The sequence below is a fragment of the Lithobates pipiens genome, unplaced genomic scaffold, assembly GCF_037356315.1.
Source record: "Lithobates pipiens isolate NorthernLeopardFrog02 unplaced genomic scaffold, aLitPip1_a1.2 Scaffold_13, whole genome shotgun sequence".
NCBI classification, from domain to species: Eukaryota; Metazoa; Chordata; class Amphibia; order Anura; family Ranidae; genus Lithobates; species Lithobates pipiens.
The window spans coordinates 442,984,796-443,002,305 of record NW_027507718.1 but is presented as its reverse complement, the minus strand read 5'-3'; the positions used below and the strand labels follow the sequence as shown (position 1 = coordinate 443,002,305).

At 41.6% G+C, this 17,510-nt stretch overlaps 1 protein-coding gene across 4 annotated transcripts in view; it reads left to right on the top strand.

Annotated features, from left to right (window-relative positions):
* LOC143975373 (cytosolic beta-glucosidase-like) overlaps nucleotides 1-17,510 on the top strand; it is a 182,262-nt gene that overhangs the window by 121,111 nt on the left and 43,641 nt on the right. For all 4 annotated transcript variants that reach the window (XM_077477710.1, XM_077477706.1, XM_077477707.1 and 1 more), the window contains exon 5: nucleotides 1,899-2,022. In XM_077477710.1, the coding sequence (XP_077333836.1) occupies nucleotides 1,899-2,022 (124 nt within the window). The remainder of the gene's footprint in view (nucleotides 1-1,898; nucleotides 2,023-17,510) is intronic.

Sequence of the window (17,510 nt, the reverse complement as noted above, 5' to 3'; positions counted from 1 at the left end):
TACTCAGTCCTTTTTTTTTTTTTTTTTTTTAAGATAAAATAGGTCACCTTTTTTATTGGATGCCCTAGAAGCTGACAGTTTATTTCTCAGCTTGATGCACTAAACAAATCAATTTGTAGATAATAAATGTAGTCCCATTTTTACAAATGACCTTACTTTTGACAATCTTAGAGCTGACAATCCATATATACATTGTTTTTTTTTTATAAAATGTGCTGCTGTTTAGACCTAGAAGCTGACAATTTACTTGTAAGCTAGAATCTTTTTTTTTTGGTAAAAAATAAAGGCCCTGCTGTTATTAGTCTCAGGACTAAACTGAACGGAAAATTTTTGTAAGCAGGTGGATAACTTGTTTTATGTTTTGTTAAACTGTTGCACTGTTTTCAAGTTAATACATGTAGGTTACATTTATGTAGTCTATTGTGAGCGTATTATACTGTTTAGTTGTGTTGCCCTGCTGAGGTGGTACTCCCTAGAGGTAAGGGTAAACACTGCTGGCAGGTTTTCCCTGGCTTTTTGGGGAGGTATTGCTCTCTTCTGGGGAAAACACATAAAAGGGGAAGGAACCACCTCTTGGGAGCATCACAGCTAGCAAGATGGCTGGTAGTATGGTTCCAGGTTATCCCAATCAAGGAACAATCAAGGAACAAGGAGGTCATTAGAAATGTAACCTACAACTTCATGTGCTTAACTACCCCTTGCAGCAACCCAGTCAGAGTTCAAGGGATATGGACTTATATGGACATTGCTTAATGACTCAAAAAGGCTTTCATTAAGGAGCATTTACAGTATAAGATCTTATACAGGAATGTGTTTTGAAAACCTCTATGTTGAATGTTCGTTTGTTATACTTAAATAACTGCAGTAAAGAATTCAGTTTATATATGCCTTTGCTTGGTCTGAAGTCACTTCAAGATAATCTTAAAGGGGTATGGCGTATATCAGAATGGGGTTCACTTGGGAACAAGACGAGATAGTGAAGATGAAGTACATATGTTTAACATGCAGGGAAGCTATTAGAAGTAGGCTAAATTGCCACTGCCAATGACTACAGTACCAGTGTCGAGTGCATAAGCAACCAGCCCATCAGGAAGTGGTGGGAACATGGCATAGGTGATGGAAGGCTTAGGTGGTGAAGGAGCTGGTGTGCTTAGGCTCCTGCTTTAGTGACCGGAACCTCAAGGCTAGGTCCAATTTGTGGCACAGGAAATCCTAGGGACCCAGCCTAGAAATCATGGAAGATGGAGTGAGGCCTTCAGGGAAGGATAAGCACGGTTATGTACAAAGTTGAGCTATCTAATATTCAAGTGTAATATACGGATCAATGTCACTGGGATGAGGTAACGATTTACTGGACTGGTGGAGTCTGATACAAGCTCAGTGGTACCGGCTCAGAAATGCAACACAATACAGAGATGAAGAGTTATGAAGTGTATTGAGGAACTGTTATCCATAGTGTACAGAGTGTAATGAGTTATAGAATTGTGCCACTGGTTACAAGGAGTTAATCATGTCTTTATGAAGAAGCATCGCTTTTAAATTGGAGTGCCAGCCTTGTGTTAATGGTAGCCTCAGGCTCGTCTCTGGGAGCACTATTAAGTGTTTTGTCTAGGTCCCCAAATGGGCAGTGAGCACCACCCACATGTCCTTTGTCTGATTTAAAAAAATAAAAAGGAGGAATAAACAGTTCTTAGATTTTGTCACTGTTTGATGCTATTTTTGTTTTGTGTTGTGGTATGATCTACATTAATCCTTAGCACTTTTTATTGTAATTGACAATTCCAGAAGAGTTGGCACCAAACACATACACACAACGTCTTACTCTGTTCTTTTGAATGACCTACATTTGTTACAAAATGTTATCATCTAGTTACTCATGGTAATGTCTCTCCTCCTAGCACTCTTTCGGAAACCCGGAAATTTTCATCACTGAAAATGGATTTGCTCAGTCAGATCCTCCTGCTCTCCAGGATGTCCATAGATGGGGATATTATCAGGAAACGCTGATGGAAGTTCTAAAAGGTAATATGGCTTCTTTACTATTGCTTTATTACACAATCTTTGTTTTCACAGTGAGATCAGGATGAGCTAAGCTGCTGTGAGAATGAGTTGGATCGTTTCAGTGTGTTTACCATGAATTTTTTGGATACGTTGATCCACAGTGCCTGCAGCTACAGATTTTGGAGAAGTGGTGTTCAAAATCTAATTTAATGCCTTATAAGAATATGTAAATATTTGAATGTCCTTAGCTCGGCAACCATTATATTTTAAGGATTAGCTTTAAGCCCAATGATTTTAGGGTTGGGTAAGGTTAAAGGTGGTTTTATTTTTGTATAGTTGCTCTTTAAAAACGTCCCCTATCCCACAGGAAGTGAAATACTTCCCTTTATCCCCACTCCTAAGTTCTCCACAGTGTGGCCCTGCTCATTTCTGACCACATACTGTACATACCTAAGCTTCACTGAGTGCAGTTGGGAATGTTACAGTAGAACTCTGTCTACTGTAACCCCCCCCCCATATAAAACAATATTCACAACTGTCTCCAACTTTGTCCAGTACTGGCATCTTCAGGCAGAAGGTGAATAAATCGTGGAGTTACCTTTTAAAGGAAAACTTCACCAAAAATAAAGTTGTCCTAGATTTTGGGGTTAAGTTAAGGGTTACATTTAGTTATTAGGTATAAGGGTTGGGCTAGGTTGTAGAGGATAGATTGAGTTTCAGTGGTTGAATAAAGGGTACAGATATAGATATATAATAGATATAGCAATGGATTAAGGTTTTTTTTTTTACCTTTTATGAATTCCATTGCGCAGAGCAGGTAAGTATAACATGTTTGTTATTTAAAAAAATAAAATGTGAGTGCTATTTTGGTTAGTAATCTAGTTTTTTTATTTTTTTATTTGGTTTTAAGAAATTGGACATTTAGTTAGCAAAGAAAACTCTCTCTTGCAGAACATGGGGAACTGGTTATTGTAATCAAATTATATAGATGAAATAATATTACTTAAAATGCTTTTACTATGTGAGAATCTTATAGCCAGAAAAGAAACTAACAGGCAGTCCACACAAAATAGTTCAGTTTTCAGGGCTTGTTGGCCCACTTTAATTAAAGAAGATGAAGCAAAGTTCCAGAAATGAAAACAAAGGGTCTCCCATCACAGGGGGTTTCACCATCAGCATCAAATAAAAGGATATTCAGCCTCCTGGCTTACACATGCAACATTGCAAACAGGAATGCCGAGCCACTTGGCTCTATTTAGCAACAGCACCACTACTCAGGCTCCCACACAGAGCCCTCCTGACTCCTGTCAGCGACCTCGGGCTTGGGTCTCTGGCTTTCACAGTGCAGACCTGCACTCTCTGGCTTCTCCCTTGCAAGCCTGGACTCCTCGCTAGGGTGGAGCCCAGAACCATGGTGGTGGATCGCAAAATCAGGACCCAGGAGTGGGGATCTCATCCCACCCGGATCTCTAAGAAATCCCTGGGTTCCAGGTCCCAAAGGGGACTTTGCTAAGCAATGAGGAAACTGAAAAGCCAGTTTCCTCCCAAATAAGCAAATCCCCTGGAGCCCCTCAACCTGCCTGGTTGATAATCCTGTGTCCATACCCTGGTGGAGTACCACACTACCACAAAAAATAAAAATAAATATATATATATATATATATATATATATATATATATATATATATATATATATATATATATATATATATATATATATATTTATTTATTTAAATACAGTATATTATATACACTACTGTGCAGAAGTTTTAGACAGGTGTGAAAAAATCTGTACATTAAGAATACTTTCAGAAATTGAGAAATAGAAGTGCCAATTATTTTATTTTTTTCTTAATTAACAAAATGGAAAGTAAATGAACAAAAGAGAAATCCAAATAAATTCAATATTTGGTGTGATCTCACTTTACCTTCAAAACATTGTCAGTTCTTCTAGGTACACTTGCACACAGTCTTTGAAGGAACTCATTAGGTAGGTTGTTCCAAATAACCATAGATTTTCTGTGGATCTGCCTCAAATCCTTATGCCTCTTCATGTAATCCCAGAAAGATTTGATGATGTTGAGAACAGGGCTCTATGGGGGCCAAACCATCACTTCCAGGACTCCTTATTCTTCTTTATGCTGCAGGTAGTTCTTAATGATATTGGCTGTATGTTTGGGGTTGTTATCCTGCTGCAGAAATAATCTGGGGCCAATCACACGCTTCCCTGATGGTATGGCATGAGGGATAAATATTTGCCTGTATATGTCAGCTTTGAAGACACCACTAATTCTGACCAAATCTCCAAATCCATTTGCAGAAATGCAGGCCCAAACTTGCAAGGAACCCTCACCATGCTTCACTGTTGTCTGCAGACACTCAATATCATACCACTTTCCAGTCCTTTGGCAAACAAACTGCCTCCTGCTACAGCCAAATATTTCACATTTTGACTCATCAGTCCAGAGCACCTACTTCCATATTTGTGCTCCCCAGTTCTTTTGTTTTTGTGCATAGTTGAGTCACTCAGATTTGTTTCCATGTTGGAGGTATGGTCGGAATTATTCAATGAAGATCACTTCCGACCAGACTTTCCTGGATAGTAGATGGTGTACCTGGGTCCTACTGGTTTCCTCCAGTTTTGTGCTGATGGCACTGCTGGCCATCTTCTGATGCTGAACGGAAGTGAGCATGATGTAACTTTCATCTGCTGCAATAGGTTTCCTTGGCTGACCACTGCGTCTGCGGTCCTTAACGTTGCCTGATTCTTTGTGCTTCTTCGATATAGCTTGAACAGCACATCTTAAGCCCCAGTCTGCTTTGAAATGTTTGCCTGGGAGAGACATAGTTACATAGTTAGTCTAGTTGAAAAAAATCCATCTAGTTCAATAAAAGGGGGAAAAAAAAAACATACAATCTTATATACACAATCCTATACCCACAGTTGTTCCAGAGGAAGGCAACAAAAAAAAACACAGCAAAGCATGATCCAATTTGCTCCAGCGGAGGAAAAAATTCCTTTCTGATCCCTTAAGAGCCAATCGGGTATTCTCTGGATCAACTTTACCTAAAAATGTTAGTATCCGGATATATTGAGGGAGTCTATACCACATTTTCACAGCTCTTACTGTGAAGAAACCTTTAAGTATTTGGAGACTAAATCTCTTTTCCTTCAGAGGTAAAGACTGCCCCATTGTCCTCTGTGATGACCTTAAAGTAAATAACTCAACACCAAGTTCACTATATGGACCACTTATGTATTTATATATGTTGATCATATCCCCCCTTAATCCCTTAATCCTCTTCTCAAGACAGAATAAATTCAGTTCCTCTAATCTTTCCCCATTGCTAAGCTCCTCCATGTCTCTTATCAGTTTGGTTGCCCTTTTCTGCACTTTCTCCAGTTCCTCGATTATCCTTTTTTGTAAACTGATGCCCAAAATTTGCTGATGCAGTATAACTACCTTAATAACTATGCATTAAGATAAAATAAAATCCTCCTGCATTTAGAACCACTTTAATAAAGGCACACTGTAGGAAAATACAGCACACATATTAAAAGAAACACCTCTCTTTCATTTGGTGCTCCCTGTATAAACACAGATGTCCTATCATCATACAGGGGTAACCCATGTGAAACGGAGGTTATCTTATACATTACTAACACATTTATATGTTTGAGCCGGATGCCTTATTCTCTGGACGTAATAATTGTTAACAGTCCTCCCCTAACCATAATGATAATGATCTTTACTCCTCTGATGATTATGGTTTGGGCTACGGGCCAGACGGATGGTAACTTACTGTGACTCTTTACCTTCTTGAAGTTGGTCCATAGGCCTCCATTGTGAATAGGTGGAGGCCATTGACCTTACTCTTTATCTCTAATTAGAATATTTGATTGTAAGCATCTGCTCCCCTGACTTCGTCTAACGCTAATCCAACCCCACGACGGTGGCACTTCGAATCCTTATCGCACACACTCTCTTCAGACGCCACTGGCTATTCCTGGCAACTGTACATTGGTAGTTCCCTGGATCCCTCGGAGGTCCTAGGGATCTCCCTGCCACTTGCTATATAGTTCCTTGTCATTAGACAATCGACATTACCTATAGCTCTAGCCGAGCTAAGTTTTCTGAGCATTTAAAGACTTTAAACACTTTTCCCTTGGTCTTCCCCATCTCTACATGCACCCCCCCCCCCCCCCCCTCTGTGGGATTTGATGAAGGCATGGTGGATATCATACTGCTTTATCTCTTGTATGATCTCTGGCTAGCCACTGCCTTCGCAGGGTAATGTCGGGGACGGTTGTTGAATAATATATGTTGTATTCCATGTGGGTTGTACTATATCCTGATTTTCCTTTTTCTTTGTTGTGTGTTCTACACCACCTGTTTTATGCTTTAATTTGGATTTTTCTGTTTTCTGAATTGTAACTTGTGTCTCTAATATCAATAAAGCGAACTTTATTCACCGTGAAAAAAAAAAAAGACTTTAAACACTAGTGACAGCTTTGCCATATTGCGACCACCTATTCCCCGGTCGCCAGATTCTACTCTCCTCTCTGACTCACGCGCTACTCACAGATTCTCGTCTCCCTTCACATACATAGCACGAACATGCCTACTCGCCCGGACGCCTCAACTCCTCTTAAGGTGAAAATTGTTTCGCTTAATGTCAAAGGCCTAAACATACCGGAGAAACGTTCTAAGCTTCTCCATACAATGCACAGAGATTTGGCGGATATCATTTTTCTGCAGGAAACCCACTTTAAGACAAACTCTGTCCCAAAAATGTGTAATCATAGGTACCCCACTGCCTTTCACGCAACTTCCCCTCAAACGAAATCAAAAGGAGTATCTATCATCTTCCACAAAAATTGCCCCTTTCTATTAACTGATCAGCTCATAGATATCAATGGTAGGTTCATCTTTCTTAAAGGTCAATATGCTGGCACTACTATCACCCTGGTAAATCTGTATGCCCCAAATACCCATCAAGTCAACTTCTTTAGAGAAATAACGTCATCTCTGATCTCTTTTCAAGAAGGGTTAGTGATCTTAGGTGGGGATTTCAATGTTCCCCTTAACCCCATTCTTGACACATCCTCTGGCACATCCTCAACCCCATACCGAGCTCTGAAGACCATTAACTCCACGCTGACGACTATGATGTTGCACGACACATGGCGGACACTGCATCCCGACTGCAAAGACTTTACATACTACTCAGCCCCTCACGACAGATATTCCCGTATTGACTTCTTATTTCTCTCACAGAAGGATCTCCCAATGTTACAAGATGCTTCTATTGACCCAATGGTGCTTTCGGACCATCATCAGATTTCCCTGACATTACAGTTCCCAGAGACCAAATCAACAGCTCCTATATGGAGACTTGATTCATCCCTGCTCACAGACCCTGCCCTATTAACAGAAATCAACACCCATTTAAAAAATTACTTCGCTGAAAACCGTGAGTCCGACACTTCTCCTCTAAATAACTGGGCAGCTCATAAATGCGTGATAAGGGGAACCCTTATGGCCTTGGCAGCCAAACGTAGGAGGGAAAAAAAGAAACTATACACTGAACTCTTAGCCCATATCAGGAAACTAGAGTTAGTACACAAACGCACCCAAGCTTTAGCGACGCTCCAAGACCTCACGAAAGCACGCTCGCAACTTCTGGAAATGCTGGATAAACAAGTCAAACGTAAATACATCCTTTCCAAAAAAACATTTTACGAATATGGCAACAAAACCAGTAAAATATTAGCAAGAGCACTCCAAGCCAAAAGGGCCTCCACCACTATTCACTCGCTTACAGATCCTTCTGGAAGACGGCTTCATAAATCTACCGACATAGCTAATCATTTTGTCCAATACTACACTAAACTCTATAATCTTTCCCCAACAACCCCTCAATCGGCCCTACCATCGAAACTTGACCGCATTAAGGATTTCTTGCACCAATATAGCCCCACTCCCATCTCAGATGATACGGCTCGAGACCTGGACTCTCCCTTGACGATAGAAGAAATATCTAATGCTCTAAAGCAACTTAAACCGGGCAAGAGTCCAGGCCCCGATGGCCTCACAGTAGCTTACTACAAGACCTTTGCGGATATTCTTAAGCCTCACTTTCTCTCGGCCTTTCAATCCCTCTCTGACCCCATATCACCGCCCGCCGATATATTGCAAGCCCACATCACGGTAATCCCTAAACCCGGTAAAGATCCATCTGTTGTGACCAATTATAGACCTATCTCCCTACTCAATGTAGACCTAAAATGGTACGCGAAAACTTTGGCCAATAGAATATTACCGCTTCTCCCTCAGCTTATCGGCCTTGACCAAGTGGGGTTCGTCCCTGGTAGGGAAGCTAGGGACAATACCCTGAAAGCAATAAATATTAACCATTGGATTGCAACCTCTCAGAAGCCTGGTTTTATGCTGTCGTTGGACGCGGAGAAGGCGTTCGACAGGGTGGCCTGGGACTATATGTCAGAAGTCCTCAAGGCTATACATCTTCCCCCAAGAATGCTGAACCTAATACAAGCTCTATATTCAAACCCTACGGCAAAGGTTAGGGTTAACGGTCACCTGTCGGATGCCTTCTCCGTGTCGAATGGTACGCGCCAGGGATGCCCCCTGTCCCCACTTATCTTTATTTTGACCCTAGAGCCTCTCTTAAGAAGACTTAGAGCTAACCCTGACATTCGAGGAATTGATGTCAAAGGCCATACATATAAGGTAGCTGCATTTGCAGACGATATTCTCCTCTTTCTTTCCGCCCCCCTTACTACCATCCCTAATCTACTGCAAGACTTTGCCCACTTCAAGACCATCTCAAACTTACAAATAAACTTCGATAAGTCCAGTGCCCTAAATATCTCCCTACCCGAATCGGTCTGTGCCCTTTGTCGTGCTAACTTTCCCTTTCAATGGAGGACTAAATCTATCACTTACCTAGGAATCCAACTTCCTGCCTCCTTAGCTGATCTTTATACCTTAAATTTCACCCCCCTGCTGAAGAGGATATCCGCTGACTTTCTGACATGGTCTCCAGAGCGCTTTTCTTGGTTCGGTCGGATTGCCATAATCAAGATGAACATTCTCCCACGCATCCTCTATTTACTCCAGACGATTCCAATACAACTCCCCCCTACCTTCTTCTCCACGTTTCGAAAATTATGCACACGTTTTATCTGGAATAGGGGGCGTCCCCGTCTTAGCTTCTCAAAATTGACTTTCCCAAAGCTTAAAGGTGGAGTGGGCCTCCCCGATATTCGCAAATATCAGGTGGCTTGCCATCTCACCAGGTTGATTGATTGGCACATCCACGCCCCACTTAAGGATTGGGTTAGTCTTGAACAAGCTTTTTCACCCATTCCCTTGACCTCCCTTCCCTGACTTAACTACAAACACCAGTCTAAAATGCACAAAACTCACCCTCTGATAGCTCCAACATTGAATGCCCTCCAATGGGCTAGTGTTCATTACGGTATCACATCAGCTAATGGGCCTATGACCCCTCTTAGGGGTAATCCAGATTTTAGCCCAGGGTCACACCCTTCATTTTTAACACCAGGTTGGCCTCACACCACAGTCAGAGCAATGCACTTCATTCATAATGACACAATATGCCCCAGAAGTGACTTAGCACCTTTTACCTCCCACGGCACCTTCCCCTTTTGGACCTACCTGCAGATCCGTCATTTTTTGCTCAGTCATCATCCCAGACCACAATGGTCCAGAGCGTTGACCCCCTTTGAAGAGCTCTGCTCTATCGAAGAACCCCGTCGCCACTTGATCGCACTCACTTATTCCCTCCTATTCAAAGAGTGTGATAAGTCAGATATGCAAATAAGGCAGAAATGGGCCTCTGATCTTCAGATGCACATTCCTGAGACGGATTGGGGGGATATTTTCAGGTGTGTCCATAAGGGATCCGTTAACGTACACACTCAGGAAAACGCTTTTAAAGTAGCTTCCAGGTGGTATAACACCCCTTATAAATTACACATTATAAACCCTGCTAACTCGCTAACCCAGACTGTGCGTCCCATGTAAATGGCGTACACCTGACCCTCCATCAATAATTGACTGGTTTAATCGGATTGACGCAAGCATGACAATGGAAGACCTTATACACCAAGCACATGATACCCCTACAAAATTCACGACCGTTTGGGCGTGTTGGATCCATTTCAAAACCACAGATTCCTACAAAAGTATTATTCAGCACAGCTCTCCATGAGCACTAGTGCCGGAAAAATTTATTTATTTATTTATTTATTTATTTTATTTTTTTCATGTCATTGCTTTGCTGTACTGTGAGAAGCGCATTACTGCACACGTTTGTACCACCTCTATATCACTTAGGCGATTTTTCAGCACTGACCTGGACAACCTTACTAATACTTCAATTGGTTCTAGAGGCTTAAGCTATGTCTATACAATGGGACTTACCCGCATCCGACAACTTAAATCACCACAGACGATCCAACACGTTCTGGAGACCTACGGGCATTTATATTTATATTCATACCCACGCTACTATGGAAACTGAAATGAGACGGGCTACTAACCAATATATGGGAGGAGAGGAAGCCCACACACCGATGTTTTAAGTTACATTTTGTAATGTCATAATAAGATGTAATTTGATTCGGCTTAATCTACATGGCCGTTCGGCCTTTGTCTTTTCTCTTCCTTCGTTGTATTTCCTGCTTTTTCTTTTTATTTTTATGGTACTTTGAAATAACTATCTGTTCGGCAGCGGCTACGTCCGCAGATGTCATGCATTACATGTAAACCTGACCAATTGCTGTGGTTTATAAGCTGTTCTACTTGTTTGTACTGATATATAATCTTCAATAAAATTGTTTAAAAAAAAAAAAAAAAAAGAAACTAGGACTGCGTGAAAATGTTAACCAGGAAATAAAAATATAATTATAAAACATAATTCAACAAAATCAAAAATGAAAAACGCAAATTATAAAAAAGAGAAACAGACTAAGTCAAAAACAGAAGTTAAAAATCAAAGAACAAAAATCCAAAGAAACTCCATGAAAATATTAGTACTATTTTGCAGTGGCAATAGGTCTGGTAATACAGATGTCCCAGTGTCCTATCAGATACTGTCCCCCATCACATAGTTTCTGCTGAGAAGCCGAACATCTCCGAAGAAGAACAGGTTCAAGCTCCACCATCCAAGTGGACATAGAGTTAGAATATAAAAGAGCTGAGCGAAGCGAGGCCATGCCCGAAGCCTGCCCGCGAGGGGCCCTGTTACTATGAGCAACCCTATGTCCACTTGGAGTCCAGGCTTCAACCTGGACTCAGTGCACAGGTGCCATTCTTCTTCGGAGATGTTCGGCTTCTCCTTGTCCCCTGTACTGCACAAGTGCTGCTCTTGCGCAGTACGGCCCAGACACTATCCGATAGGCGGACACTTTGTGTCAGAACAGAATATTAATGATAGTCCTACTGTAATTGAAGCATAATACAGAGCAAACTTCATGTACCATAAGAAAAAAGGGAAGGAGGGACTCTGTCACTTCAGTCTATTGGTTTAATTAATTTACCACTTACATCTACCTATTGTACAGTAAAGTACATTATCCATGAATTTCCTTGACCCAACCATTTCTATAGATAAAATCATTATTAGGTCATACCAAAACCTGTAGATATTAACAGCTTCATTCTGCAGTCTAGCTGACACCTCCTCAGGTGGCTGACAAATGGAGCTAAAAGTCAATTTTTTAGGTTAAAAAATGATTTAGCAGAGGACCACAAGAAACAGACTTCAATTACTCTGTGGTAGTGAGAAGAACAGGGATATGACCCTGTCTTTATTGGAGAACTACATGAACAAAGTGGACCTGTCTCTGTAACCTCTCCGAGCAACAATTTGCTTCAACCTAGATTTTCGTGAAAAAAATAGGGGCAGATAGGAGCATACATTGACTTCTTTTGCAGACTATGTATTATTTTATGCACAAGATGAACTTTGCCAGTTATTCTGGGGGAATAAAAAAGATATGGTAAAATGTCTAACCTGAAGATTAATCTGGATAAATCAGAAATGTTACAGGATCAACCTCAGAATGCAGGATCCTTACATCACTGTTTCCAATTGGAAAATAAGGGGTTAATATATTTTGGGATTATAACACTCTCTTGTTGATCTCTATCAAAGTAACTCTATTCCCTTCCTTAATAGACTTATGCCTTGTACACACGGTCTGAAAAAAAAAAAGGTCCGATCGGATTATATTGTCGGAAAATCCAATTGTGTGTGGGCTCTATCGGACTTTTTCCGTCAGAAAAAATTTGATCTCAAATTTTCCGACAAAAATTTTTTGTAGAGAATTCCAATTGGACAAAGTGCCACGCATGCTCAGATCAAGTTACGAGACCAAAGCTATTGGCTACTAGCCTCAACATAGTCCCGTCGTAACGAACGTTGTGTGGGCTACATCGGGCTGTTTCCATCTGAATATCCGACCGACAAAGTTTTAGAGCTGGGCTATAAAATTTTCCGACAATATGATCCGATCAGACTTTGTCCGATCATTTGTAGAGAATTACGATCGGACAAAGTGCCATGCATGCTCAGGTCAAATTCCTAGACCAAACCTATTGGCTACTAGCCTGAACATAGTCCTGTCGTAACGAAATAACGTCATTACGTTCCCAACAATCGGATTTTCCAACAACTTTGTCCGACCATGTGTATGCAACAACAGTTTAGGACAAAATCTGTCAGAAAAAATCTGACGGATTTTGTTGTCGGAATGTCCGACTGTGTGTACAAGGCATAAAAGCATAATTCCACTTTTTTTGAGAACAAAAAACATTCCCCTCTGAGTGATCTATGTACATTGCAAGGATTTTTCAAACTTTATTTGCAGATTCCTACCTTTTGTTCTGAAGAAATCAGTGTTTGCTCCTCCATGCCCCTGTGCAGAATGAGTCTAATGGGAGTGGTTTCATAATTATCAACCAGCTGCTGCAGAATCAGGGCTCCAATGAGGAAACTTGCAGGGTCTGCATCCCCTTAGACGTTATTTCCTATTGAGAGTATCTTACCAAAATGGACATTTTTGTTGCAGGGGATGCCTGATATCTGAATTGTATCTTAGTGCAAACTTCTGAGAAAATCAGTGAGCCGATCACACAAGTGGGAAATTATGTTTCCGGGGGGGGGGGGGGGTTGGGGGGTTTGTACACCTGTGTACAGAACTCCTCCAGCTAGCCATATTGCATTGCAGGTTACAGAAAATCACAGAGCTGCAGGTTGAAAGGAAAGGTAATTTTTAACCGCTTCCGGACCAGCCACCATGGTTTTACTGTGGCAGGCTGTCTCCCCTGCGTGAAATCGCGTTACTGTATGTGATCTCGCTAGGTCCGGATAGCAGGCACGCCCGCTGTACAGCGGGGATTCCGATGCTCATGGACAGCGGTCATATCGTGACCAGGAGACACAGAACAGGGACGAGTGTGTGTAAACACACACTTCCCTGTTCTGTTCTGACAAGAGTGACAGATCGTGTGTTCCTATTAGCTAGGAACCACGATCTGTCACTTCCTGTAGTTAGTCCCTCCCCCTTCAGTTAGAATCACCTCCCAGGGAACATAGTTAACCCCTTCACTGGCAGTGATATTTTTACAATAATCAATGCATTTTTAATCGCACTGATCGCTGTATTAATGCCAATGGTTTCAAAAATGTGTCAAAATTGTCCAATGTGTCCGCCAAAATGTCGCAGTCATGATAAAAATCGCAGATTACCACCATTACTAGTAAATAAATAAATAAAAATGCTATAAATCTATCCCCTATTTTGTAGATGCTATAACTATTACTATTTATGATAGCAAGAAGTAAAAATTAATGCGTTTTTTCAAAATTGTTGCTCTTTTTTTGTTTATAGTACAAAAAATAAAAAGCGCAGAGGCAAACAAATACCACCAAAAGAAAGTTATATTTGTGGGAAAAAAAGGATGTTAATTTTGTTTGGGTACAACGTCTGTCAGTTAAAGCGATGCAGTGCTGAATCACAAAAAGTTCTCTGGTCGGGAAGAGGGTAAATTCTTCCAGGGCTGAAGCGGTAATAACATTCAATTTCAATATGAATTGTGTCGCAATTGTATACACACTACATTATTATTATTTTTTTTAATTGCTATATTTCCCATTAAAGTAGAGTTACCCTTTATCCAGGATCTGAATAATTATCAACTTCCTGGTTTGGAAGAATAAATACAGTGAAGAGGATAATGCTTCAAAAAGTTTTGTACGTTGTCTAAACACTCTCTATAAGCCTTATACCCACTGCTGCTCCTAAACTGATGTTTTGGGGCTTTTGGCGTTTTGTGCTTAAACCCCTGAACACCTGAACTCACCTCAATAAAGCCTGTGTGTCCATGCCAACATAGGCTTTTAGAGGAGTTTAAGAGCAATCGAGTTTTTTTTTTTTTTTAATCTCTTTATTGTGTATAAAACCTATAACATATACATACAGACAGACAAAACAGAACATTAACCTGCCACAGCAGTAGAACAAGACTCACGCAGGGGTCAGCACCAGATGGCACGATGTAATGCATCACCCATAAATGCCAAAAAACTGTGGCACTGTAAAACCTTATTGCTAAGTTGGCTCTTGCTCAAGGATAAGAATAGAAAAATCTTGACTTGCAAACAAAATATGGCATTAAGATTAAACTGGGAGTTCCCCCATCAGGAGGTGGACAATTTCTACTGAGATATTATTCAATCAGATGTTGCGGTGGAGGGTTCAGCCAGCCATTTGGCCCATACTCTATCATATTTTTTTGGGCAGCCTCTATTTTGTTAGGTGTCATTATAGAGAGATAGTACTTTATTGACATGTGTTTTCCACAGAAGGAAGGAAGGCGGGGCCATTTCTTCCAACAAAGAGTAATCATTTTCCTGACATAGAAGAGTAAAAGTCCGATCCGGGTTCTCTTCACCACCCTGGGGGCTAATTCTTCCACCAATCCCAGTAAACATATATGCGGGGTTGGGGCTATATCGATACCCACTATGTCTTGAACTACCGAGACTATTTGTGATCAGTAGACACTAATTTCAGGACATGACCAGAAAATGTGTATAAAATCACATGGAATCTGGGTACATCTCCAGTACTTCAAGGTCAGGGAGGTTTTCATTTTATGCAATCTGTATGGGTGATATACGACTATTTTGTATTGTATAAGATGGTCTCACAACGAGACAAGAATTTTAAATGGGAAGTCCCACATGTCCTCCCAGTCCCCAGAGTTCAGCCTCGGAATATCATGCGTCCAACGCTGATGAAGCCATTTAAGTTTCGGGGAGGAAACTGGAGGAGATGTGCGTATAGGACAGAGGTCGGTTTCTTTGTTCACTCATAGTGTACGACCCTCTGTAAATTGGGTGTACCACTTGTGTATCTTTGGAGCTTATTTGGTAGGTATGAGGGCGGGACATTATTATGAGACACTAAATGGTTAAATGTGTATATGGAGGTATCAGTGTTAAGATTGGAAATTAATTTGATGCTGCATTTGGCACATATTTTGGGGTCAGGCAATGCGTAGAAGTGAGGTAGGGTGGGGTTGTTCCACAGGGGAGCATTTGGAGAGACTGCAGACCATGGGTATTTTTCAAGAACCAGTCCTACTTTCTAGGCCTGTAGGGTCGTGAGCATGGAGGGGTTTTAACCGTATAGAGCAGGGATATGCAATTAGCGGACCTCCAGCTGTTGCAAAACTACAAGTCCCATGAGGCATAGAGAGACTCTGACAGCCACAAGCATGACACCCAGAGGCAGAAGCATGATGGGACTTGGAGTTTTGCAACAGCTGGAGGTCCACTAATTTCATATCCCTGGTATAGAGCTTTGGGTTCCCGAAGGGGTAAGTGCAACAGGGCCTCCACAGAGCAGACCACCGCAGCCTCCAGGACTGTAGCGGTATGGATGCATCTGGTACCAGCCATCAAACTGCTGTGACTAGCTGAGCTGCCAGAAATTATTTCTGACAGTCTGGAAACGCCAATCCCCCCTGCGACACCGGACGCATCAGGGTGGCTAGTTTAAATTGAGGCAGACTTGGGCCCAAAAGGAATGAGAAAGGAACAAGGAATCTATTGTGGGGAATTACGAAACAGGTACATAAATTTGGGGATTATTTTATTAAGATTTACACGGCCTAAAAGAGATAGAGGGAGAATCTGCTTTCAACTTGGCCTTAACTCCTTGAACCATTGAGTCCAAATTTAATGGGATAAAGCTTGATGCGTCTCTTGAATTTCGTACCCCTGAGTACAAAAATTTTGTCCACCCATTTGAGTTGCACATCTGGCGCGGCCAACCATTTGGCATCTGGATCAATAGCAAGCAGCTGAGACTTGGACCAGTTCACTTGTAGTCTTGTTACTCTTGAGAACTCAGTCAGAACCCACAATACTCCATGAAGGGAAGAGTCTGCATCGTTCAGAAAGAATAAGAGGTCGTCTGCATACAGGGCCACCCTCTCCTCCAGCCATGACAGTTTAAGTCCTTTAATAAGTGGCGAGACGCAAAGTGCCTCCGCCACTGGTTCCAGGGCTATAGCAAAAAATGCTGGGGAGAGGAGGCAGCCCTGCCTGGTACCCCTAGATAATAGGAAAGGGTATGACACACGACCCCCTAATCGAATGGCAGCCCATGGTGATCTATATAGGGATCGCAACCACTGGATAAAAAACAGGAAATACCATCCTCCGGAGAATTTCCCAAAGGAAAGGCCATTCAATCGAGTCAAATGCCTTCTCAATATCAAAAGAGACGACCACTCCAGTGCCCACATTCTTATGTTTGGCATGTAAATTAGTGAAAAGCCTTACAAAGGTTAATGTCTGTGAACTTATGGGCCATAAACCCAGTCTGATCTGAGTCTACAATGGATGATAAAATGGGGTTGAGTCGAACGTGATAAGTTTAGAATTTCAATCAGTGTTAAAGAGTGCTATGGGCCTATAGGAGGCACATAATTTGTGATCTTTATTGGGATCAAGGATTAGAATGACGTGCATCTGCCATAGAAGGTGGAAGTGCGCCACCCTCCAGGCATTGGGTATATAGAGAGGCCAGAAGGGGAGCCAGGAGGTCAGCCTGTGTTTTATAAAATTCGATAGGTATACCGCCAGAACCCGGGGTCTTCCCAGTAGCTAGCTAATTAATTATAGCATGAACTTCCGCAGCAGTGGAGGTATGAAATATATCGTCTGGGGAGGAGATGGATTCATCCTTGGAAGATGTGAGTTCAGGGATCAAGGTGAGAGCGTTATCATGATGGAACATAATTTCCAAAAGTCTGCCATTCCTATACCCCTGTTCAAAGAATCTTTGCTTGGTGTGATATAAATCCAAGCGTGTGACCTCTGTGAGATGTAAATGGAGATCCCTCCTAGAGGCCTGTAACAATTCAAAGTTGGAGACAGAGGAG